Source organism: Macrotis lagotis, chromosome 2, assembly GCF_037893015.1.
Source record: "Macrotis lagotis isolate mMagLag1 chromosome 2, bilby.v1.9.chrom.fasta, whole genome shotgun sequence".
In the NCBI taxonomy this organism is placed as follows: Eukaryota; Metazoa; Chordata; class Mammalia; order Peramelemorphia; family Peramelidae; genus Macrotis; species Macrotis lagotis.
This window is the reverse complement of record NC_133659.1, coordinates 221,330,661-221,357,232: the sequence shown is the minus strand read 5'-3', so window position 1 is coordinate 221,357,232 and position 26,572 is coordinate 221,330,661. Positions and strand designations below refer to the sequence as shown.

The window sequence follows — 26,572 nt, the reverse complement described above, 5'->3', positions numbered from 1 at the left end:
AAGTTTAGTTAGAGTCCTTAGCTTATGAGTTTTATCAGATAGCGCCTAAGACAGGATCCCTTCTTGTTGCCATCTTGGCTCCACCCCCCAATTAATTACCTCTTATAACCAAAACTGAAGAAAGATGTTCTTCCAATCCTGTTATCTTTTCTTCTAGAAGGGAGACCAGTCTATATGTGAAACCTTTGTGGCAACTTGAATCCCCCAAGAGGTGATATTAAAGATGGGTATACACTGCTAAAACCTTAGCTCACAAGCCTCCAATGATGTTTTTACCTTCAACAGTCAATCAGAAGACATAATTAGTTCAAAGCAAAGGCATTTCCTGAAATGACAAGGTTAAGAATTGAAATGATATGAAATATTTTTCTCATTAATCCTGGGCCACATTCACCCATAAATAAAAACAGCATCAGTAGGAAAAGTAGGTACAAAGATGGAGAACAACTGAAGCAGAGTCTGTGTTGGAAGCTGAGGACAAACTAGAAACTGAGGGGGAACAACTTTGCAAGAAGCCTGGTAGAGAAGAGGAACTTTGTGACTATCTCATAAAGGTAAGAAAAGTACCATGAGTAACCTGGATCTGTGAGTTATGCCTCTGTCATATGTCCTCATTTTGGGCAAGAAAGACTCAATTTGAGTAACAGTCCATTATCTTGATATTCTTTGATGGGTTCTGACCTTCGCCTCCCTGTCCTTATAGGATCTTCCCAGTGGCAGGGCCAGGTATCCTATCCAGTTATAGTTGGCAAGACACAAGGGTATAGTTGTTATCAAGCCAGGGTCTGGTAGGGAGGAGAATTTTTTCAGGGATGGTAGCAAACTTTTTCCCAGGGATGTTAAAAGACAGTTTTTTGGTAATATAATATTTCTCAGGATATACAAGGTCAGAATAGAAAGGCACAAAATTCAACTATTTTCTCTCTGCCTAGTATTTTCATGGCACTCCAGGTTTATGTCATTCCTAAGATCTAAAAAAAAAAAATAAAACAAAAATAAAACCCTCTGCAATGTTTTATCACCTCTTAACTTATAACCATACCCTACATCCTTTCCCTTTTCTCACTTAATATTCACCTGATTTCTCAGGTGAGAGAACCTCATTTTGAATCCCAGGTCTACTTTATTTTTGAGATTTCCAGTCTTAACAACTGTGGCTTCCATTTCCACAAAGCCTGTCAACATTGGTGATGTCATTGGCCATTTGTCTATACACACAAGCAGAGAGACTGACCCATCCCGTTTCCATAGATTTTGATTTATGACCTCACAGAGATTGAATGGGCAATGAGCCTAGAGTGCTTAGAAGCATCCAGGCCTCTGAGGATGGAATCCTAGAACCACGTGAGGGAAGGGGGTTTTGTGACATGGAAGAGATGGGCAGATGATCATAAGACTCTGGGCAGGGGTATAGCTGTCTTTGGACAATTGGAGATAGGAAACATGTCTTTCTAAATGTCAATACCCTAAGGTAAAACCCTGGTTGCTCTGCCCTAGTTACATTTCTGTTTGAAGTTCCTTTAGTTCTATGTCTCTTTTAAAACACCGATATTCTAATTTATAAATAAGGTACATTAGGTTATCTGGAAACAAAGTTTCTAAATCAATGAAGCTCAGGATCAAAACCTAGACCTATGAGGAGCAGTCACCAATCCTGGAGTCTGGAATTCTAATTTGCCTGCAGATATTTACTAGCTGTGTGACCCTGGGTAAGTCCCTTAACCCTGATTGCATCCAAACAATAACAACAAAACCCTAGACCTAAGGCTCAGCTTGAAACATCCAGTCTTGCCATGTCTCTACTAAAATGATGACAATGATGACAATGATAATAAGGAGAAGAAGGCCTTAGTGGTAATGTTGTGCTAAATGAACTATAGAGAATTCATACACAGTTAGTGCATCAGAGAATTGCCATCAGCTTAGTGCTGCCCCAGAAGAGAAAATGTTTGCAAAGCTCAAGCACTAAAGTATGACTTTTCACATGATTCAGTTATGACTAGTCTCTGGGGAGCTGGCAGAGCTCTCCAATCCCTTGCCTTCAGCCAACCCCAGGAATTTTATCAGCACTATTGCTCTCCTGCAATCTTGAGAAGCTGTGCAGAGAGAGGGGAGCTTGTTTCTTGACTTTTTGGTTAGGTGTTTTCCAGGAAGAAGGTGAAGATGGTGGAAGATGAAAGAACTCAGCTGCTCCCCAAGGTAAGACAGTTAGGATAAGTGGCCCCTCTTTTCACTAGATCTCCTTGCACTTGGAATCAAAATTCCTGGTTCTGGTTCACATTCTGCTTTTGACTTCCCTTATGAATGTGAGCAAGTCTTCTGAATCTATTTCTTTGTCTATAAAATAAGAAAGCTGAACCAAATCCTGGCATCTGTGAACACGGATAAGGGGAAAAAAAAGTTACAACTTTATTTCAATGTAATTGGTTTCCTTTGTGATTTTATTTTGTTTTATGCATTTAAAAATATTTTCTGAGAAGGGGTCCATAGACATTCTCAAACTGCCCAAATCCATGACACATGAAAGGTTCAGAAGTCCAGGACTATATAGGAGCCTCATGATTTCTTCTAAGCTTAATTTACCCATGTGTTACTATAGTTCTATTTCATGAGTGCTAGGCCTGGAGCAAAGACTGCTCTTTCTGAGTTAAAATCTGGCTTCAGATATTATTTAGGTGACTCTGGATAAGTCAGTTTCTTCATCTGTCAAATGAGCTGGAGAAGGAAATGGTGAACTATTCTAGTATGTTTGCCAAGAAAATTCCAAAATGGTCACAAAGTTTCATGTGACTGAAACAAATGAACAACAACAACAAAGACCCCTTGGGACCATTTTCTTGTTCTTGATGATGAGTGCCTTCTTTTATCAAATGAGATAATGTTTGTAAAGAGTACTTAGTACATTGGCTGACCCACAGTAAGAGATATATAAATGCTAATTTTCTTTATTAGAGTGGAATGATTACAGAAAGACATTTCAAGGAACTTCAATATTTTGCATTTTCAGAAATTGATGGAGGAAGTTGAAATGATTGTAATTTTTGTTTAGAATTTTAATTTATCTCAATTGAGATCAATCAAACAAGTAAATGTTAAGAACCTACCATGTATATCCCTGTGCTAGGTACTGGTAATACAAAGATAAAAAAGAAAAAGATCCTAACTTAAGAGCTTAAAAGCACATGTACATATGTAAATAGATTTATAATAAATAAACCAATACAATAAAATAATAAGATAATTTAGGGAAGAAGGTAATTATATGTGAAAGGTTTCATGAAAGGCCTCCTCTAGAAAGAGATACTTGAATTGAACTTTGAAAGAAGTTAGAGATACTGGAGGTAAGAATGGAATAAATTCTAGGCATAGGAAAAAGACATGAAGATAAGAGAGAGTCCAATTTGGCTAGACCATAGATAAATATGTAACAAGGCTGGAAATGTAAAGCAGAACTAGATTGTGAAGGGTTTGGTTAGAACTAACAGAAAAATTTGTATTGAACTCTAGGGGCAATAGGGGGCACTGGAATTTATTGAATAGTGAAATAACATGGTCAGATTTGTGCTTTAGGAAAATCACTAGCAGCTGAGTGGAGGATGGATTGGTAAAATGGAAGAGTTGAGGCAGGGAAGCTCATTTGGGAGGCTATTGAAATAATGAATGAAGGAAGTGGTGAGATCCTGGACTGGAATGGTGGCAAAGAGTGAGAAGAATGCAAGAGAGGTGGATGTTGAACCAATAAGACTTAGCAACTAATGGACAATGTGGGGGGGAGAGAGAGAGAGAGAGAGAGAGAGAGAGAGAGAGGCAGGAAATCAATTAGCTACCATTGTGTCTGCTATGTGCCAGTGGGGATGCAAAGAAAGGCCAAGAGAAAAATCAAACCAGACTGCTTTTAGGAACTCAGAGTCTAATAGGGGAAGATACCTCTGAGGCTACAATTATGTAAGAACATTGGTATCCTTGACAAACATATAGGGACAGACATAGGAAATTTGTAGGATGGGTCAGTTTGGGGAAAAAGATGATCACTTGCTTGAAATATATTAAGTTTGAAATGAATATCTGTCTAATGAATATTTGGTTTTTATTTTTTATTTTCAATTACATGCAGAGGTAGTTTTTGATATTCATCATCTGCAAGTTTGGGTTCAACATTTTTCTAATACCCTACCTTTCTACCTCTTCCTCATGGCAGTGAACAATCTAGAAAAAGTTGATTTTTTATTTGTTTGTTTTTGTTCTTTCTTTTATTTTGTTAAATATTTCCCAATTACATGTAAACACTTTTTTAACAGTCATTTAAAAATTTTTTGAGTTCTAAATTCTCTCGTTTTCTCTCTCTCTCTCTCTCTCTCTCTCTCTCTCTCCTTGTAAAAGCAAACAATTTGATATTGATTATACACATGAAATCATGCAAAATATACCTAATAGATATTTGTTAATTCAAGATTGGAACTAAGGAGAAAGCCTAGAGTCAGATATAGAGATCTGGGAATTTATGTATAGAGATAGACAGAGTCAATTTTGAAAATTCTGTGAAATGGGTTATATCATTGGTGTGAATGACTTTGTGGAGGACATATTATCTTAACAATATCTTGGGAGGCATCTAGGTACATTGGACAGAGAGTCAGATTTGGACTCAGGAAGACCTGAGTTAAAATACTTGCTCTGTGACCCTAAACATGTCACAACCTCTTTCAGTCTTAGCTTCCTCATCTGAAAAAATGGGGATAATAGTAATACTACTAATAATAAATAAAGTTTCACAGGCTTGTTGTATACAGATCAAATGAAATAATGCATATAAAATTATGTTGCAAATCTTCAAGTGCTGCATAAATGCTAACTGATGCTATTTCAAAGAACATGCTTCCTTATTAAGATTTCTCCGGAGTGGGGAAATCCCGGGTACTTCAGCTTATCTGACAGAAATGCTGCAGGCGTTCACAGACAAAACAAATTATAGTCCAATTCCAGTTCAGGCAGAAGCAGCAGCAGCAGAAGCAGCATGCCCTATTTCTTTTTAATTCCACTAGAGAGAAGACAGAAGTCCCCAATGAATGCAAATCTTGTCTGGTGTGAAATGAACTGAGTCATGGCAGCCTAATTCTTATCACCATTAACTTGGTAGTCACTGAGCACCAACACGATAGGTGCCATCATGCCAGGCAAGGCAAGCCCAAGGCTTTCCATGCTGTTATATAGAGAAATACAAGTTTTTTTTTCTAATTAGGAATCTACCAATGTCCAAGCCATGCTGCAAAGTACTCCCTTAACAATCCTTCTTCTTTATCTCTTCTAGTATCATTCATATCTCTCTGATCTCTAAAAAGGATTTGAAAATGTGAAAAAGACTTGGGGGGGGGGTGTTAACTGATAATTTCTATGACTACCAGATGGCAATGGCTGTAAATCAAGATCATTCTCCCCTAAAGATCACTCTACCTCCTTTAACCTAGACAGAGATTCTCTTGCAAATCACTCTCCCTTTGGAGGGGCAATGGCTTTCCTTTCAAATCTGACATGTTTTCTTCCAGGGAGAGGGGAAAAAAATTCCTGCTCACCTAAGCTTGTTCACTTCCCCTTGCGGTTAAACACTTAGACTATCCTAGGATTATCTCCCTGGTTATTGTTCTTTGTCTCTTCCTGGGCAATTATTTTGGCAATTTAATAAACTCTCATCAAAATGAAATATATATTAGTATAAAATAGCTAAGCCAAAGAACTTAAAAAGGTGATGGAAAATATTTTTGCTAAAAGGAAAGAAAGGTGTGCTGAAATTAATACCAATTTAATTTTTTTTTATTGTTTCTGTCTGTGGAGGAAATCTGAAGAGACGAAACTTCTGACTTAACTCTGCCATTTTCCCTAGAATTCTCTTCCCAATTTAATTTAATTCAATATCTATAAAAAAGCATCTATGTCAGTACATTAAGCTAAAGACAAAGATGAACAAGTTCATTATGTTGACAACAATTTAATTACTATTTAATATTCACATAATTGTCATCAGTTTATATATCACTCACTTGACTCTCATTTTTTAAAACTCTTTCTTGATACTAATCTTCAGATGTAGATGAATGATCCATATTTTTATTATTCATGGTGCAATAATATTCCATTACATTAATAGGCCACAATTTGCTCAGACATTCCCTAATTCCTTTTTGTTATTTTTGCTGTCACAAACAAGGCCATTACAAATATCTTTGGGTATTTGTCTGTATTGTTGTCAATAACTTACTTGGAAATAAAGTCCAGTAATGAGATCGCTGGGTCAAAGAATATGAACAATTTAGCAACTTTTATTAGAGCATTCCAAATTGCTTTCTGGAATAGTTGGAATAATCACTGGTTTTCATTCAGTGGCTTAATATGTTTATCTTCCAAAAATGAATTTTCCTATTTTTTTCTAGGTGGCACAAGTCAAGTCAATTAGTATTTATTAAGAACTGATTATGTATCAGTCATTGTTCTAAACCCTATGAATAAAAAGAAAGAACAACAACAAAACCCCACAGTCCTTATTCTCAGGGAGCTCACAGTCTGATAGAGGGATGGGAATAAAGAGAAACTAGAAGCAAATCACTATGCACAAATAAAGCATATACATGATATATTGGGGATAATCCACTAAAACCAAGAACTAGGAAAGACTTCTTGAAGAAGATGAGACTTGAAGGAAAACTAAGAAGCAGAGATGAGAATGTTGAGACAAGAGGGATAATCAGTGAAAATAACTGCAGTTGGGAAATAGAGCATCTTTGATCAAGAAATAACAAGGAGGGGTGGCTAGGTGGCACAGTGGATAAAGCACCTGCCCTGAAGTCAGGAATACCTGAGTTCAAATCCAGCCTCAGGCACTTAATAATTACCTAGCTATGTGGCCTTGGGCAAGCCACTTAACCCCGTTGCCTTGCAAAAACTTAAAAAAAAAATAACAAGGAGAACAGGATCACTAGAGTATATGGACAGAAATAATATATAAGAAGCCTAGAAAAGTGGGAAAGACTCTAGTTATGAAGGGCTTTAAAAACAAAAGATTTTTCAGTTTTATTCTAGAGGTAATAGGGATCCATTAAAGTTTATTGAATAAGGAGAAGATATAATCTGACCTACATTTTAGAAAGATCCATTTGACAGTTGAATGGAGGATAAATTGGAGTGGTGAGAAAGAAGAATAGAGGATGATGCCTAGGTTGTAATCCTAGATCTTTAGAAGGATGAGGGTGCCATCGATAGTAAAAGGGAATTGGGTGGAGGGGAGGGATAGGGAGAAATACATTAAATCCAGATTTGAATTGTAGAGTTTAAGATGTCTATGAGAAATTCAGAGATGTCTAATAAATTGTGGGAAATGTAGGAGTGGAGATCAGGAGAAAGGTTAGGACTGAAAATGTAAATGGTCTCTCTGCAAAGAGACCATCACTGAAACCATAGGAACTGATAACATGACCAAGTGAAATGGTATAGAGGGAGATGAAAAAAGGACCTAAAACTGGGCCTTGGGAGTCACCCACAGTTAATGAACATGAGTTGGAAAGCAAAGGAGGCAGAGAAAGAATTATTAGACAGGTAAGAGAACCAGGAGAGAGCAGGATCATGAAAACCTGAAAAGAAGAGTATCATGAGTAATTAATAAGGCAGAGAGGTTAAGAAGGATGAGGATAGAGGAAAAAGTCATTAGATTTCACAATTAAAAGATCATTACTGACTTTAGAGAGAAGATTTTTACTTGAATGATGAAGTCAGATGTCTGACTCTAAAGAATTTAAGAAGAGAGTGAGAGGAAAGGAAGTAGAGGTACTTAACGTAAATGGACTTTTCATGGAGTTTAACCACAAAAAAGACTTTTAAAGATATGAGAGCTGCATGGATAGGTTATCAAACAAGGGTTTTTGTTTTTGTTTTGGTTTTTTTTGCAAGGCAATGGGATTAAGTGGCTTGCCCAAGGCCATACAGCTAGGTAATTATTAAGTGTCTGAAATCATATTTGAACTCAAATCCTCCTGACTCCAGGGTTGGTGCTCTATCCACTGTGCCAACTAGCCACCCCCCAAGTGAGGGTTTTTTGAAGATGAGGGAGACATGGACATACTTGATGGCACAGGGATAGAGCCTGTAGGCAAGGAGTAATTGAAGATTAATAACAAAGTAGGGATGATACAAGGGAAAATCTGTTGGAGAGCACATGGTGAAACGGGAGGACTTGTATATTTAGAGGGGCTTAGCTTGGCAAAAAGAAGGTCACTTTTTCATGGGTATGGTGAGTAGAATTCTGAACTTGGAAGTCAGGGAAACCTGAGTTCAAATTCTGCCTCAAACCCTGGGTAAGTTCCCTTCTCTATAAAATGAGAATAATAATAGTAGCTACTTCATAGGCAATGATAAAATGAGATAAAATATGTTAAGTGCTTTACAAATCTTAAACCACTATAGAAATGATGGCTATTATTATTTGCTAATTTGATGGATGTGAATTTCTAAGTCAAGATTGTTTTAATCCTTGTGTTTATGATTATTGGTGATTTTAAACAATTTTCATATGATTATTAATTATTTTATTTCTTCTTTTGAAAACTGTTTATCTCCTTTGACTAGAGGTATTGCTAGATCAAAGAGTATGCGCATTTTTATTGCCTTTTGGGCATAATTCCAAATTGCTCTCCAGAAAGGTTGGATCAGTCCACAGCTCCATCAGCAATGCATTAGTGTCCCAGATTTCCCACAACCCTTCCAACAATGATTATTATCCTTTCTGGTCATATTGGCCAATCTGTGTCTCACCAATTTTTGTTCCTTCTACCAGATTACTTCACTGTGGTCACACTCACCCTCCATCCAATTTTCCTGATGAAAGTGTCCCCTTGGGGCAGCTAGGTGGCACAGTGGATAGAGCACCAGCCCTGGAGTCTGGAGTACCTGAGTTCAAATCTGACCTCAGACACTTAATAATTACCTAGCTGTGTGGCCTTGGGCAAGCCACTTAACCCCATTGCCTTGCAAAAAAAAAAAAAGAAAGAAAGAAAAGAAAAGAAAGAGCCCCCTTCACAGACCACCGTTTATTAATTCATTACAATATAATTTTTTTTAGGTTTTTGTACCTAGAAAAGTGCTTATGGTATAGTTAAGTATCCACTCAAAAGCAAAAAAAACCCTCACCATATTTGAATATTTTTTGTCTCATGGAATTATTGAATTATGATTACTCCATTCTTTTTTCTTGGAGACCATTATTTAGGTAAGATTTTCTAGATAGAAAAGTTATTCTACTAATTTTTCCTCTATGACACTTATGAATTATAAATTCATTTTTAAATTTCTTGCTTTATTTCTTCCACCCATTCTTCTTATAGTCCTTGTGAAGAGGTTATTTTTTCATCTTCCATGAGCTCATTAGTATTTTGTAAAGTTATTTTTGTCTGGGCTTACCTCTTGGGTTTTACTTAACCCATAGAACTTGATTGTGTTTGTTTGTTTTTCCTTTTTATTCATATTTAACACCTCTCCCCTAACAAAGGCTTTGGGTTTGAATAATAACATTTGGACTGACTTCTCTTATGTAACCCTCTTCTAACCACTATTGGCTCCTCCAATTCTGGATTGAAAGAATGTTATGGCTTACATATATGCCTTAGAAGGACATAATGTCTATATATCTATACTTTCACTCATAGTCCTCTATTATCTTTGCTGGGATATGTATAGGAGAGCTGAGGTTCTCTGCATCTTTTCACATTCTCATCAGATTTCAGTTTTTATCAAGGTCTGAAGTCTTGGTAGGTTGCAGTGGTGTATACCCAGGTCTGCTATCTCATGGTCAAGATCAGGTTGTGCTGAGTCTTGAGAGATCAAGAGCAAGCCCCTGCGGCTACACACCTAAGAACTTGATTTACCAGACTAGGAACCAGACTGTAGTGGGCCATGGGCTACCTTGTTCCTAGGTTCAGGTTTGGGGTCCACATTGGGGTAGGAGGTCTGAAAGTCTCAGAAAATCTGGGACATATAGGATAATACTGATTGTCCAAAGTCTTATTTATAAATACAGTGCATACCTTCTTTTTTTTTAATTTCTTTTTTTTTTTTTAGTGCATACCTTCTTGATGTGGAATTATGAAATGACTTCACCATTCTGGGGCCTATGCTTACCTAGAACAGTGCTGCCTCCTTAAGAATAATGAGAGATAGCATCTCTCTGAGTTAATTATCCAACCAAAGAATTTTAATCAATTGAATGCAATGCCTAAATTAATCCCCACTCTACTTAAGCTACTGTTCAGGTTTTAGTCACTCAGAATCAAATGCAAACCAATAAATAGCCACTTTCTAAAAAGCTGTAGTTTTCTACATTATGCAATTTCTACATTCTACATTATATTTCTATATCATATAGTCACTCAGAATCATATGCAAACCAATAAATAGCCACTTTCTGAAAAGCTGTAGTTTTCTACATTATACAGCTTTTAAGCCCGCAGATGCCTTGTTTGCAAATGCCAACATGGAATGTCTTGGTTTCAGTGCTTGGCAAGAAAGTAGCTTTGTATCTTGTAGTCTGGATTACAATTTAAATTAGAGGTTCATGTAAATATATTGTACAAATATTAAAATATAAAAATCAACTAGGAAAGAATTGAAATCTTAAGTGCCTTTCAACTGAGGAATGATTGAATAAATTATGGCATATAAATGTAATAGAATACTATTGTGTTGTAAGGAAGAAATGAGGAAAGGAATGATTTCAGAGAACTTTGGAAGACTTGCATGAATTGATGCAGAATAAAGTGAATAGAATCAGAAGAATGAGATACAGTAATAACTATGTAAAGACATTAGAATTGCGATCAATAAAATAATTAACGATGATTCCAGAAGACCAGTGATGAAACATGCTACCTACCTCCCGACAGAGAGGTGATAGACTTAAAGTATGAATTAAAAAATAAGTTCTTGGACATGACAAATACAGTTATTTGTTTTGCTTGAGTGTGCATATTTCTTATGAGGGTTTGTTTGATTGTTTTTAATGTAGAGAAGGGAGAGAAAATGGTTTTTTGTTAATTAAAAAAATTCAAGACAAAAATCATCTCTGGGCCTCAGTTTCTTCACTTGTAATATGAAAGGGTTAATTAGAGATCTTATAATTTTATTAGTATTTAAGAGGAAATGGGAGGCCTCCTTGGAGAGCCAGGGCAGAGTGCCCCTTATCACCTCGAGGGAGGTAACCCTCAAGTTTTTCATATTTAATTATTTAAATAGAACTCTGCATAGAGGGTTGATCTTGGTATCTAATACATTCTTTCAATGTTCATGTAGCATCCTAAATCTGATTAATTGAAAACAAATTAAAATACTCTCAGCCCTTGAGCTAGGAACTGATTCAGGAAAAGAAACTTCCAACAGTTCTGCTTGACCATTCTTCTCAAAATCTTATTTACACCATTATCTTACTTAGCCAACTCTTCTTTCTTTCTTCTTGTTGTTTTCTATTTATATCCTACTCACTGCAACTCCATCTGGAGTTTTCTTGGCAGAGATACTGGAATGATTTGCCATTTCCTTCTCCTGTTCACATAGCTAATAAGTGTCTGAGGCCAGATTTGAACTCAAGAGGATGAGTCTTCTTGACTCCAATACCTGGCACTCTATCCACTGTGCCACCTAATTGCTCTTCTTTCTTAGATAATTGCAACAGCAAACTTCATTTCAGCCCCTGTCCTATTCATCACAAATTCTAAATTAATGGGATCAAGTCATTAATAAAGTTTTATTGTATTTCCTCCCTGTCTAGGAAGCTGGGTGTGATGAATCACCATCCTTGTCTTGCAATCATACTGTGAGAGTCCTGGAATCAGTCCCAAAGAAACATAATGGAGCTCCCTCTGGTTGGGGTTGCCTTCCTCAAAGTGAAAAGTGGCATTCTGCTCTGGCTCTCCAAGGAGGCCTCCCTTTTCCTCTTAATTTTTGGAGTAGCTGCATCAAGTATTTGATCTTCCTCCTCAACTTCCTTTTCTCTCTTCTTGGTTTGCTGACATTAGTGGTGGGACTCTGGGGGTTGGCAGATAAAGAGTCATTGGGGAGTGAGCAGCTGCCCCACCTGGGTACCGACCCAATGTTGCTGTTTGTGGTGGTGGGGCTGGCAATCAGTGTTGTATCCCTAGCAGGTTGTGTAGGGGCCCTCTGTGAAAACACCTGTCTTCTTTGGTTCTTTGCTGGCGGTATCTTCACTTTCTTGATTCTAGAGACTTTGGCAGGAATCCTGTTATATGCTTTATGGGACCAGCTCCAGAATACACTGGATAATGCTATGCTAGTGGCCATTACTCGTTACCAGGATGACTCAGACCTACGTTTTCTCTTGGATGAAATACAAATCGGCCTACGGTGCTGTGGGGTAGTATCCTACCAGGACTGGAAATTGAATTTGTAAGTAAATAAGTCTGTACTGAATTCCTATATAAGATGTATCTAGGGTGTAGCCTGATACAGTCTCCAATCTGGGTCCCATGAAAACTTTCACAAGTTTGGAGTACACTTTGAGCCAATATCTATTCAAAACTACATTAAAAAAAAAAACCCTCACTGATGCAGACCAAACCAAAAAATACATTTATTCAAAGCAAAAGGAATTTGATTAAACAGCAAAGCATGGAAAATTCCCTCTTCACCCTATAGATACAATATATTCTCCCAGATGCCCACAACTTTGGTGAAAGAAATAACCAGTATAGGAAACATGTTCTGATAGAACCACTTAGAAAACAGGGTAACCTATACTGTTCCTTCTCCTAGGGCTGTATGCTAGCTGGAACCTTCTTCTGCCTCCAAAGTTAGGCTTCTTGCTGCCTCCCTGAAAAACTATGGTGCAAGGATAGCATCTGATGATCTACTTTCTCCACTGAGTTACAAAGAGTTGATTTCATTTTCTGGGCTATTTTCTACACTGTGCTCCCATCTACTAGTTACACAATGATGGTTCTCTACTGAACTGTTGCTGTTTTCTGGTTTTCTCCTGAATTGATGCTGTTATGGGACCTCTTCTTCACTCTTTTCGTGTGGCTAATGGGGTGTATCATTGGTCTTCCCTCTCTTCTGTGAGTCAGAACTAGCCTCATAAAAGCTCTTAGGATGCCTGCTTTTTTGAACTGTTTTGCTTTGCTCCCATCTGGAGTTCTACCTGCTATTTGATTGAGGGTGAATGAAATATTCCTTTCACTTGGATCTTGCCGCAGGTTGCTAACACTGGTCCAATGTAAATTACTCTGGAGCATGACTTTTCCAGACTAGATGGGTGGAGCTAGTGACTTTTGTCCTGCATTCCTGTCCACCCCAAAATTGTTTTCCCTTCTGTCTGTAAAGACAAGACACAGGACCTGTCTTCAAAGAGATGGATGTTTAATAAGGAATAGTAAACATATAGTTAATTAGAATGTAGAAATTAATGATGATGAAGACAATGATGAAGAGATATAAGGAATCTCTGGAGCATACCCAGTTACCCTAACATTAAAGTACACTGAAGGGACTTACCAGAGTATGCTTGGAAAATCTTTTACAATAATAACAATTTACATTTATGACATTTATAAAAATGCTTTCTTCACAACTATCCTAGAACAAGTAGAATTAATTCCAGTCCATAATCATAGGATTACTAAGTATTATAGCCCAGACCTCTAAGCCCTGTGTTTTCTGTAAGGTCCACACACAGAGGATATGTTTTGAAGATAATTATCTGTGGCACATTTTCTGAGTCAGACTGACACCACCTCCACCTCTGCCACTCACCTCCACTGAGTTTTGGCCTTAAAAATAATAATAACTTTAAATATGTTTTAACACTCAGAATTTTTCCTAATAAAGGACAAATATTAGACCTTAAGAGCAAAATAGATTTAAGTTAACATACACATTTATTAATATTTCATTAAGTTCAGTGATTACACAGGTGTGCCTGGGGAGGGGGCCTGGCTAGAGAGCCAGACACCCAAAATGGGATCCTGCACTGGGGTTTTTATAATTTTGACTATCAGAAGGCAAGATCTGACATATCACATCTGGCTTATCCAGTCAAAGAAGGGAGTGTCTCCCACTTAGAATGGGAGCAACTCTGGTTGGGGTAGATGGACTGGATATTAGATATTCCAGTAAAAGTCCTGACCCATCAGTTATGCTAAAAACCTTATGCTTGGAGACTCTCCATAGATACTATCTTGATAACAGGAAGCCTTTGTTTCTTAAATTGACATTTTATATTTTCATTTGTATCTTCTTAAAGACAAGGTTTACTTTTTACAATTGAGAGGCTTTCCTAAAGGCAAAATTCATCTTTTACAATTGGTAGTTTGATCTGGTTAAAAGAAGGTTATTTTTAGCATCTACGTGAAAGATGACTTTCTAACCACTCCTTAAAGGCCCAGAAAAATAAGTTATATATTATATACACATATATATATATATATATATTTTTAGAAGGGCAAAATTCACTGTTTACAATGGGTAGATGGTATGCTTTGCACACTTTAAAGAGCTATTTAAATTTAAATATTAATAATAATAAATTAATCCACATTTTCTTGACCGCAAAATTTACATATATTTGAAATATAAAAATAATAATATTTAGCTTAATCCCCCTCAAAGCTGAACACTATGAACACTACCTCCTATGCAAAATATACTTCAGGATGAAGCCACAACTCTCAAATTCCCTTGGCTACAATATCAAGCAAAGGATATATTGGTTTAAAGCAAAATGAATTTAATTAAACACAAAAGAAAATGAATAACAAGGAAAATCTTCTGCAAAACATAAGGGTACACTCACCCACAGATTCTTATACTATCAATTCAGGAGAGGGAATAGATCTGACCAAAGAACACACCTATAATCAGGGAATATACATAGAGAGGATATATATATATATATCCTCTCTATGTATGTATATGTATGTATGTATATATGTATAATGTGTGTGTGTGTGTGTGTGTGTGTGTGTGTGTGTGTGTGTGTAGCCAAGAAATTTATCCTCCAATGGCTATATCCAAGTTGAACCTCTTCACCGCTCCAATCCAATATCTAATTCTACCACTTAGCTACCTTTTTTTAAATTGTACTGCAAACTGCTGATATACATTTCTGTTTTGTCTTCTCAGACAAAAAAACCTTCTTCTGGTATTTTCTCTGAATTGCTCTCTACTATTTCACTAAATTGTAATTACTACACAGATTCTTTCAGACAGGGAAGGGGTCTTGGTCCTTTTAGCGCATAGCCTCAGAGTCTAATATAGTTGTTTTGTAAGTCAGACCCACAACTGGTCTAGGAGGTTCTAGGTTTAGATTGAGATTATTTCTCCTTACTGACATTCAATCTACTTTTTGAATTGATTTGAATACATTCCTTCAACTCCCATCATGTCTCTGATCACTAGCCTGGTTCTAAAAGACTTTGTTTATTAAGACTGAAAAAGTGTGGGCACAGTGATGACATTTGTCCTGCTTTTCTGAAGGCATACAAATCACTGCCCTCCATATACATATTTTTTTTTAGGGTTTGTTTTTTTTTTGCAAGGCAAATGGGGTTAAGTGGCTTGCCCAAGGCCACACAGCTAGGTAATTATTAAATGTCTGAGGCTGGATTCAAACTCAGGTACTCCTGACTCCAGGGCTAGTGCTCTAGCTGGTGCTCTAGCTGGTGCTTATCCCCTGAGCCACCTAACTGCCCCTTCCATATACATATTAAAGACATTATTCAGTTAATGAAAATGGTTTCATTATTTATGATTTTGTAAATAGCTACCCTCCAAAATATTTCCACATAGAATTATTATCATAAAATGATGGTCTACAGGTTAAGAATCATTTCTCTAAGGCTAGTTTATTATTATTTTTTATTTTTATTATTTTATTATTATTTATCATTATTTACCAGGATAATGTCATGAAATCTAACACTATGCTCAAGGTGACCTATTCTTCCAAGCTCAATTGACCACTCCTATTTAAAAGCATATATAATTCACTAATGAACCCTACCCTAGGCCCCAGAAAATTTCAGATTCACTCAATCAGCTCTTAACTCATTTTCTAGAAACACAGGTCCACATTCTGCAATTTATGTTGACAAGAAACAGAGTCCCTGAAATTAGTACCAGCAGTACAGATAAACATATATTATATTTTTATATTATATCATATTACTGGCTATGAAGTTTTTGAAGCCAGGGGGTGGGAGAACATTTTATATAGATGTCTGTAGAGAAGCTCTATGATAGAGTGGGAAGAATACTAGATTTTCAACCAGGAGACCAGAATCCTCATTTGGCTCTACTGTTTATTGGGTTTATGATTTTAATAAGGCAACATGGGAGCAGTGTGGCTAGAGTTCTGGGCCTAGAGTCAGAAAGACTCATCTTCCTGAGTTCAATTCTGACCTCAAATACTTACTAGCTGGGTGACCTTGGGCATGTCACTTAACCCTGTTTATCTCAGTTTTCTTATCTGTAAAATGAGCTGGAGAAGGAAATGGCAAAGCACTTCAGTAACTGCCAAGAAAACCCTAAATGGAGTAACAAAGAAATCGACTGAAGAACATGACCTTGACAAGTCACTTTTCTCTGTTAATTTCCTCATCTTTAGGATGAGATGACACCTTGGACCCCTGAGGCCTATAAATCCCTTGTTATGCTGCATTGCAGTATTGATGAAAATTCCCTTATTATATTCTGGATCCATAATTGTCCTTTGTTTCCTTCCTTTTCAGATACTTTAACTGCAGTTCCCCAGGAATCCAAGCCTGTGGTCTTCCTGCTTCTTGCTGCATCAACCCCTGGGAAAATGGAACTATCATCAACTCTCAGTGTGGTTTGGGTGCACTGCTTCTGGATGAGGCTACAGCCCAAAACATTGTCTACATTGAGGGATGCAGCTCTAGACTCCGGCAATGGCTGGACCAAAACAGTTGGGTCATCAGGGACTACCTCTTAGTTACCAGTCTAATAGAAGGGTTGGAATTCTTGTTAGTTAACAAACTAATAAGGGATATTAAAGTCAGGAAATCCTGTAACTGAGAATGATAGGGAGGCCGTCGATTGCTCTCTGTCTAGGCCTCAAAGTTGTCATTGTCACCTTTGTCTGATTTGGAGTGAGTCCCAAAGTAGCAGGTATCTCTAGAGGGTACTAACAGTCAGAATGGGGAACAGCAAGATGATTGATGATTGATGTACCATTGATGTACATTGCAGTACCATTATAATTCCTCTACCACTCCAGGACTAAAAAGTGGAAGTCATTAAAGTCAATTTTTGTGATTTTTTTTAAAAATCTTTTTTCATTATGATCATATATTAATATTTTAATATGCCAAGAAAAAGAGGATTATATATGAAATTGACCCTTTATTTAGTTTAGTTTTTATATTTACTAAATGTGTTTATTAAAGTCAATTTGTATAATTTTTTCAAAATTTCTTTTTTCATTATGATTATACATTGATATTTCAATATATCAAAAATGAGAATTGTATATGAAATTATGACTTTCTACTATGTACTTTAGTTTTTATGTATATTAAATTGAACACATTAACAAAAACTTCACAGCTTGTCTATGTTCCCTCTTAAACCTCCTTTTGCTCTCTTCTGTATTTTTTGTTGTTGGGTTGGGTTTTTTTTTTTGTTTTTGCAAGGCAATGGGATTAAATGAGTTGCCCAAGATCACACAGCTAAGTAAGTATTCAGTGTCTGAGGCTGGATAAGTGAGGTCCTTCTGACTCCAGGGTCGATGCTCTATCACTGTGCCACCTAGCTGCCCCCTTCTGTATTTTTTATCATTCATTTATCTTCTTTCTTTTCTGCACTATTTTTGCACACCACCATAATGCTTCCCCCAACCCTGAGCTCTCCCTCATAGCAAAGAAGTAATGATAATAATGATAGCAAGCATTCACATCTTAAGGATTATAAAGCACTTTGCTAATATTATTTCATTTTATCCTTATAGAAGGCTGTGAAATAATTGCAATTATTATCCTCATTCTACAGATCAGGGAAACAGAATCTGAGGGAGATCCAGCAACTTGTCCAGCATCACATAGCTAAAGAAGTGTTTGAGACAGGTCTTTCTCACTCCCAATCCAGGACTCTATCCACTGTGCCACCTATAGCAAAATAAATTCACCTTTTGACTGTCTGAAAATATATGTCTCATTCAATACACTTCTCTGCCAAAAGGTCAAAAGCATCCTTCCTCATTAGTTTCTGAAGTCATGATTGATTGGTCATTGCATCGATCAAAGTTTTTAAATCTTTAAAAAAATTCCCCCCATTACACTATTGTAATCACTGTATAAATTGGTCTGCTGTTTTTTTACTCCATTTTGCTTCAGTTCATAGAAATCTTTTGTGTTTTCTATGTTTCGGTTTCATTATTTTTGACAGTGTAATAGCTTTTCAATATATTCACATGACACAATTTATTAAACCATTCCCCAATGCATGGATACCCACTCTATTTTTAGTTCTTTACTACAAGAAAAATATGCTGTCTTTGCATTGTTTGGAGTGTGTTGGTATTTTTAGTGTCAAAGGATATGAACAGTTTAGTGACATTTTGGTTATAGTTTCAAACTGCTAGTATCATTAGTGTTTCAGTCTTCCCACAGCCCCTCCAACAATGATCAGTTTTCTTTTTTCATCTTTGTCAATCTGATAGAATTTGGCAATGAAGACTCAAGGGTGTGCTGGAGTCAACTTTAACATGTTTCAACCATTGTTAAAATTTTACTTTGAACGTTTTCACCTCAGAAATCACTACAAACTGTGGTTTGATTTATTGTTTTGTTGATTGTCTAGAATACTTAATAGTATTAAGAAACTTAATGATGTAGATTAAACTTAAAAGTGTATTACATACATTTCCCACTCCTCCCCACAACTGCCCAGAGAACCTGGTTGTTAAATATTTGCCAGAACACCTTTTTATTGCTCTATAAACAGTACTTGAGCTTAGAAGATTCAGGGAATGAAATCATTACAAAATTGGAGGAAATACCAAAAATAATGATGATGATGATGATGATGATGATGATGATGATGATGATGATGATGATAATGATAACAGACATTTACACAGGGTTCTAAGATTTGCAAAATGTTTTATAATCCCATATCTCACTTGAGCCTCCTAACACCCCAGAGGGAGGTGAAATCTCAGTTAATTTATTTAGCATTTCTCTTATCAGTCATTTGGAACAATTTTCCTATAGTTTGCAGTTCTTTTGAAAAGTGCCTATTCCTTTCACCATTTATCCTTGAGAAGTGGTTTCTGTTCTTATGTTTGCATCAATTCTCTCTCTCTCTCTCTCTCTCTCTCTCTCTCTCTATATATATATATATATATATATATATATATATATATATATGTATATATATCTCAAACTTTTATCAGAGAAATTTGCTGCAAAGATTTTTCCCCCCAGCAGTTTCCCTAGTAACAGCCTTGATTTTATATAATTTTCAATTTGATGTATCTTCTGTAATCCTCTCAATTTCTTGTTTGGTGGAGAACTCTCCTCCATCTACAGCTGGGAAAACTATCTCCTTCCTACTCCTCCAATTTGTTTATTCTGTGACCTTTCATTTCTAGGTCAAGTGTCCACTTGGAGCTTATTGTGGTATATTATGTGATGTTGGCCTCATTTCTGCTAGATTGCTTTCCAGTTTTTGTTATCTGAGAAGTTCTTACCCCAGTAGTTGGTTTTCAAGGATTTAGAAAATTCTATTCAATTACATTCAATTACTTCAGGTTCTTGCTTAATCTAGTCTGTTTTAATGACCAACTTTTCTACTTTTTTGATCAGTACTAGGTAATTTTGATAATAATTGCTTTGTAGTATAGTTTTTTTATTTAAGATTTTATTTATTTTGAGTTTTACAATTTTTCCCCAATCTTCCTTCCCTCCCCCGGCTCCCCTCCCCTCCCCCCACAGGTTTCCATGGTATACATTGATCTAAGTTGAATGTGATGAGAGAAATCATATTCTTCAGGAAGAAAAATAAGATGGCAGAATTAAATAATAAGATAATGGGTTTTTTTCCCCTAAATTAAAGATAATAGTCTTTGGTCTCTGTTCAAACTCTGCAATTCTTTCCCTGGATACAGATGGATCAGTGGAATAGAGTAGGTGCAATAGCAAGAAATGATTATAATAATCAAATGAGCAAGTCCATCAAGGTTGGTCATCCCCCCCATGTTGCTGCTAGAGTGTACAATGTTTTTCTGGTTCTGCTCCTCTTGCTCAGCATCAGTTCATGCAAATCCTTCCAGGCTTCCCTGAATTCCCATCCCTCCTGGTTTCTAATAGAACAATAGTGTTCCATAACATACATATATCACAATTTGTTAAGCCATTCCCCAATTGAAGGACATTTACTTAATTTCCAATTCTTTCCCACCAGAAACAAGGCCACTATGAATATTTTTGTACAAGTGATGTTTTTATCTTTTTTCATAAACTCTTCAGGGTATAGACCCAGTAGTAGGATTACTGGATCAAAGGGTATGCATATTTTTGTTGCCCTTTGTGCGTAATTTAAATTGGCCTCCAGAAAGGTTGGATGAGTTCACAGCTCCACCAACAATGTATTAGTGTCCCAGATTTCCCACATCCCTTCCAACATTGATCATTGTCCTTTCTGGTCATATTGGCCAGTCTGAGAGGTGTGAGGTGGTATCTCAGAGATGCTGTAATTTGCATTTTTCTAATAACTCATAATTTAGAACAACTTTTCATATGACTATGGATCGCTTTGATTTCCTCATCTGTAAATTGCCTTTGCATATCCTTTGAACCATTTGTCAATTGGGGAATGGCTTTATTTTTTGAAAATTTGACTCAGTTCTTTGTATATTTTAGAAATGAGTACTTTGTCAGAAATACTAGTTGTCAAAATTGTTTCCCAATTTACTACATTTCTTTTGATCTTGGTTGCAGTGGTTTTATCTGTGCAAAAGCTTTTTAATTTAATGTAATCAAAATTATCGTTTGTTTTTAATGATGTTCTCCATCTCTTCCTCAGTCATAAACTGCTTCCCTTCCCATAGATCTGACAGGTAAACTACTTCTTGATCTTCAAGTTTGCTTATAATATTGTTTTTTATGTCTAATTCCTGTATCCATTTTGATCTTATAGGGCGTGAGGTGTTGGTCTAATCTAAGTTTCTTCCATACTAACTTCCAATTTTCCCATCAGTTTTCATCGAAGAGAGAGTTTTTTATCCCAATAGCTGGACTCTTTGGGTTTATCAAACAGCAGATTACTATAATCCTTTCCTGCTATTGCACCTAGTCTATTCCACTGGTCCACCACTCTATTTCTTAGCCAATACCAGACAGTTTTGATGACTGATGCTTTATAATTTTAGATCTGGTAGGGCTAAGCTACCTTCTTTTGTACTTTTTTTTAATTGAATCCCTGGAAATTCTTGACCTTTTATTTCTCCATATGAATTTACTTCCAGCTTTTTCTAACTCATTAAGGTAATTTTTGGAATTTTGATTGGTAGGCCACTAAACAATAGTTTAGTTTTGGTAGAATTGCCATTTTTGTTATATTAGCTCAGCCTATCCATGAATGTAGTATAGTTTAAGATCTGGTACCATCAAGATGCTATTGCTCTGCCACAATTCTTGGGGGGGGGGGGGGTGACTGGGGCCTGGTCCTTCCCTTTGCTTAATTTGTAGTTTCTACCCATCTCCGTTTCCTGATGGCTCAATACAGATGGTTCTTTGGTCCACAACTCTGTTTTATTACTGCAAGACCATAAAGAGGAAGCTGACTCCATATTTGGCCTACTTTGACAGAGACAGTCCCAACAAGAGAATGAGCTGGTTTCAGATTTCCCTGAAGGGACCTCTCCCCTCTCCTCCATCACCCATTATCAGATGTCTTTATCTTTTGCTGCCACCTTCTCTCTTCTGTCTCCTGCTCTACTTTTCTTTGAGGACTCAGAAATTTACAAGCTTCTTGGCCCTGAGTCCCTGGGAAGTGACCTACTAGGGGACTGGCTCTCTCCCACTCCCCATTTACATTCCCCAACCTCACCCCATAATACGCATATATCTACTTCTTTTGTTTGTTTGTTTTTTGGGTTTGGTAAAGCAATGGGGTTAAGTGACTTTGCCAAGGTCACACAGTTAGGTAATTATTAAGTGTCTAAGGTTGTATTTGAACTCAGGACCTCCTGACTCAAGGGGTGGTGCTCTCTCTATCCACTGTGCCTAGCTGCTCCTAGGAGGCAAGTCTTCTTACTACAATTTCTAGGTCTGTTCCCATTGTGTTTTTTAGTTTTGTCTAGTGGCTTTAGTTAGTGTATTTTAGTCCTGTCTAGTGGTTTCCCAGACAGGTCCACTTTCCTTAGAAGCATGAGCTGTAGGCCAAAGTTGTCAATAGCATTTGATAGCGACACCTATATCCCAAGTTTTTGATTTAGGGAATATAGAGAGCAAGGATTGAATGGAAAATCTTGTGCCTCATTGGCTGGGCCCTATTTCTCCCTAATACCTCATGCTTTTACCCTAGTAACATAAAAGATAAGAGAAATTGCTGCCTTAACTATATAGGATTTTGGTATTTCAAACTTTCTTAAGTCTATACCAAGACAAAGGCCTTCTAGTCCAATCCTTTTATTTTACATTAGAGAAAACTAAGTTCCAGATAGGATCACTCAGGTAGTAATCATTTGAGGTAATGGAGGGTCCTCTTTCTCTAGAACCCAAAGTTGGCTAAAGCTAAACTTTGTTGTTCAGTTGAATCCCACATTTTGTGATCTTATTTGATATTTTCTTGGCAAAGATATTGGAGTGGTTTATGATTTTTTTCTCCAACTCATTTTACTAATGAAAAAACTGAGGCAAATTGGGATTAAGTGACTTGCCCAGGTTAGTACAGGTAGTACCCTAAGACTGGATTTTGAATTCATGAAGATGTCTTCCTGATTGAAAGATCTCTATCCACTGAATCACCTAGTTTGCCCCCAAACTAAACTTTTTCCCATGAAATTAAGTTTGCTTCCTAACTTTCCCAAAGGTACTGATAGCATTACCATTTTTCTTGTCAACTAGGCTCAAAGTTATAATGTCAAGGTTTTGAAAACGTTTGCTTCTTTTCTCTCCTTTATCATCCAATCCTATCACTAGATACCAATGAGTCTTTCAAAATATTTTGTACTTCCATTCATTCATTCTTTTTCCATTCTTACTAATGGGTACTTAGTACATGGACTACTGCATTGCATTGCAACTGGTCTTCCTATGGACATTTCTCCATTTCTGCCTCTAAAAATTCAGTTAAATTATGACCTGATTGATGGCAGGGAAGGAAAATTCCATATTCTGTCTAGAGCACCTAGCAAACACTCTGTTGAATCTTTTTGGTTTGACTTAATTTCTTTCTCTTAACAAGCAAAGGCCTCATGATCTCCCTGGGTCCGGATTGTCAGATTAGGCTCCTTCAGTCAGGAAAGACCTATTAACTGGACTTTGCATGGATGGATCTTGCCTTGATAGTTATAACAGACTTTCTCTATTGCTGTTGAATTTTCTCATGAATCTTTGTTTCCTTTTATAAATGGAAAATCCTTAGAAGTAAACAGAATAAAGTAATTTATTAAAAAATAAAGATAAAAGGGTTAAAATTGTGGAAAAATAAGAAATTTCCTTTAGAGGGTGAAATGTTTTTCTGCCATCGTCTCCTGCTTCTCAAGACCTCAGAGACTTGAGAGTCTCTGATCTGATTCAAGGGACAAATAACTCACAGTGAAGTGGAAGAAGAGATCTGGAAAATGGTTAATATCTCAATTTCCCTCTGGGCCAATTTATACTCTTCCTCCTTTCCTTTGCCTAGAGGAATTAAAAGACTGTACCCCCAAATTATTTAGAGAAAATGAATGATCAAAGCATTTATTGAGAGTTTTGCCAAGCAGTTTGTTAAGTGTTGAATGTACAAATATAACAGCAAAGACTTCTTTCCCTCAAAGAACTTACATTTTAATGGGGGAGACAATAGATACAGCAGCGTGGGTTACTGTGGGTGTATCAATTGATTCTTTCCCTACCAGTAGGGTAATTCCCTCCCTAATTAAATTATATTACCATTCAGGTTTGAGTTCCCAGTTTCCAATATCCAAGGAAGGAATACAATAAACTCTGGATTTTTAAAATGTATTCTCCCCAAACACTGAGAATGCTGAGTATAAAGCTCAGTCAATAATGCCAGCATCCCAAGCCCTTTCTTGCAGCCTCCTAGACCTAGCAAAACCCTAGGACAGTCAAGTGAGCATATCAATAAAGGGAAGGGAGGTTAGGTGGCTGAATAAAATGTGACTTTATTCTAAAGACTGACCTAGTGTCTGTGTTCCCAGAGCCCTGAATTAGTCCTTATGGTAAAGGGTCAGCCCTTCTGATAGAGATACAAAGAGATCAAGCAATCTTAGGAGGATTTCTTCCCTGGACCTGATTTCTGAATGGAACTTAATGGAAAAGAACAGGAAAGTGGGATTGTCACATGGAAAATTCTGGGATAAGGGGACAAGGATAAATAAGCCTGGAAAGGTGACGCTGCCTTCATAGTCCTGTACTTGGAAGGGTCAGCTAAATGATGCCATACTGGGCCAACTCATGCAGCTCCAAATGGTTGAAGGCTTCCCAGGGACAGATGACAGTGATATCTGGAAGAAAGAAGAAAAGAAAGAGAGCACGTCTTTTAAGGCCAGGGGTCTCCCCACTCCCCTCAGCTACAAAACCTAATTCTCTTCTCCCTGCTGTTCCCTTATCGCACGCGAGCTCCTAAAGAGATTTTCTAAAGAAAAAAAAGGCTACAGGGAATGAACAAGATTCCCCAAAAGATCAATGCCAAAGGAAGTAGGTCAAAGTGAGCAGGGGCAGGAGGTGGGAACTGTTGAGAACTGGAGTAGTGGAATCGGCAGGGCTTCCTGGATATCCTATTAGTTAATTCAAGGTCTCCTAGGGACAGAGAATCTAATGAAGGTAAAAGAGGGAAGGGAGGGAGCAGGGTGAAAAGGAAGCCTTTCAAAACAAACAAACTTTATTCAGATATATACATATATATATATATATATATATATATATATTTATATATATAAAATATATATTATGTACATGCAGTTGTATGTATAACTTCATTCATACATATCTACATATGAATTGTGTGAGTGTATATGTGTGCCTACACACATACATGTTTTTTCAGTTTATTTAAACTGCCTGTGTTTGTACCCTAACAATATGGAAACATTTTTAACTGAGGAGCTGAGTTGGGAAAAAGTCTAGAAGGAATCTGGTCCTCCTAGATAAACACTCCAAACTGGGAAAGCAGTCCATGATCTGGTGCTAAGAAGAAGGTCATGTTAAAAAAAATGGACTGAGGGTTGTTGCTAAAGTTATATTGGGACCAGGGAATGGAGAGGGAGACAAAATTCAATTTTTTACTTCCTTCAGTTGAGTTATTCTCTCCTGAATTGAGTAGAAGTCATACATACCTGTTCCCAAGCCCTCCATTCCAGGAATGTCATCACCAAAACTGCAAGAAACACAGTGATCAGAGATGGAGATGGGCCCTGAAGCCATGTGATTCCCTCTTATACACACACACATCACAAACCCACCATACATATACATGCAAATACATATCTACCACATACCCCTACATACACTATACATTCAACACATGCATATATACCACGCATATACATGCCACACATACCATCACCTGCAGCTGGAGGCAGGCTATTCTATTTCTAGCTCTAGACATAGTCACAGCTTTTTATCACAGCATGGGCTGGTTAAGAATCCAGGTCACATTTCCTGCCTTCCTAGGGAGTGTGATGAATAATCGGCTTTGGGGGTATGAAGGATATAAGAAAAGTACTTTTTCTCTTCTAAGTCTTCATGCCTTTGACTTTTTTTTCCCTGTCCTCTTAGAGTATTGTCTGTGGTTATTTATTCCCCAGCACCAGTCTGTTTCTAAGAAATCATGGAAACTGGGACTGAAACAAGGGGGGAAAACATCAGACCACAAACCTCATGATTAGGGTTAGGTTCAATTACGCCTAAATTAGAAATAGAATCTGGGTCCCTACATTTAGACAGGTGATCCCCATTTTCATCACTTTCTTGATACCTGGGGATTTCCAAATTTCCACTCTTGAATAAGTTTCTCCCCCAAACAAAACTAGGGAAGAGGAAGTACAGTACGTGGACTGAGAGATAAGATCCAAACTTTTTGTCCCAAGGAAATATTTTAGATTAGAAAAGAAAATTGAAGGAGAGAAAAGGATCAGGAAAGTGAATTCCTCCCAGAAGTAGAAGCCATTTGGAAACAAATGTTCAGACTAACAAATAAATAAGAAATACCCCCATTTCCTTCTCTGGAATTCAGTCATCCCTGAAATAAAAGAAATATTATGTCCTGTAAGAGATTCTAATGGTGAGATCAATTCCATACTCTTTCAGCTAGTTAGAAGGTTCATGAAGGTAAAAGTCTA

The 26,572-nt window shown here is 37.0% G+C and overlaps 2 protein-coding genes across 4 annotated transcripts in view; one reads left to right on the top strand and one right to left on the bottom strand.

Annotated features, from left to right (window-relative positions):
- The first annotated feature begins 825 nt into the window (after positions 1 to 825).
- On the top strand, positions 826 to 17,397 carry TSPAN10 (tetraspanin 10). Of its 2 annotated transcripts, XM_074224922.1 has the most exons (4): positions 826 to 1,709; positions 2,140 to 2,199; positions 11,801 to 12,435; positions 16,773 to 17,397. In XM_074224922.1, exons 2-4 carry the CDS (start codon positions 2,164 to 2,166, stop codon positions 17,077 to 17,079), a joined length of 978 nt encoding a protein of 325 aa, XP_074081023.1. In that variant the 5' UTR covers positions 826 to 1,709; positions 2,140 to 2,163; the 3' UTR covers positions 17,080 to 17,397. The 2 variants fall into 2 exon arrangements, with proteins under 2 accessions (XP_074081023.1, XP_074081022.1); XM_074224921.1 differs by having other exon boundaries at positions 827 to 2,199.
- Positions 17,398 to 23,744: 6,347 nt separating this feature from the next.
- Positions 23,745 to 26,572, bottom strand: part of PDE6G (phosphodiesterase 6G) — a 31,461-nt gene continuing 28,633 nt past the window's right edge. For both annotated transcript variants that reach the window (XM_074224919.1, XM_074224920.1), the window contains exons 3-4: positions 25,568 to 25,608; positions 23,745 to 24,736 (exon numbers count right to left, since the gene is read on the bottom strand). In XM_074224919.1, coding sequence (XP_074081020.1) covers positions 24,660 to 24,736; positions 25,568 to 25,608 — 118 coding nt within the window. In that variant the 3' untranslated portion in view covers positions 23,745 to 24,659. The remainder of the gene's footprint in view (positions 24,737 to 25,567; positions 25,609 to 26,572) is intronic.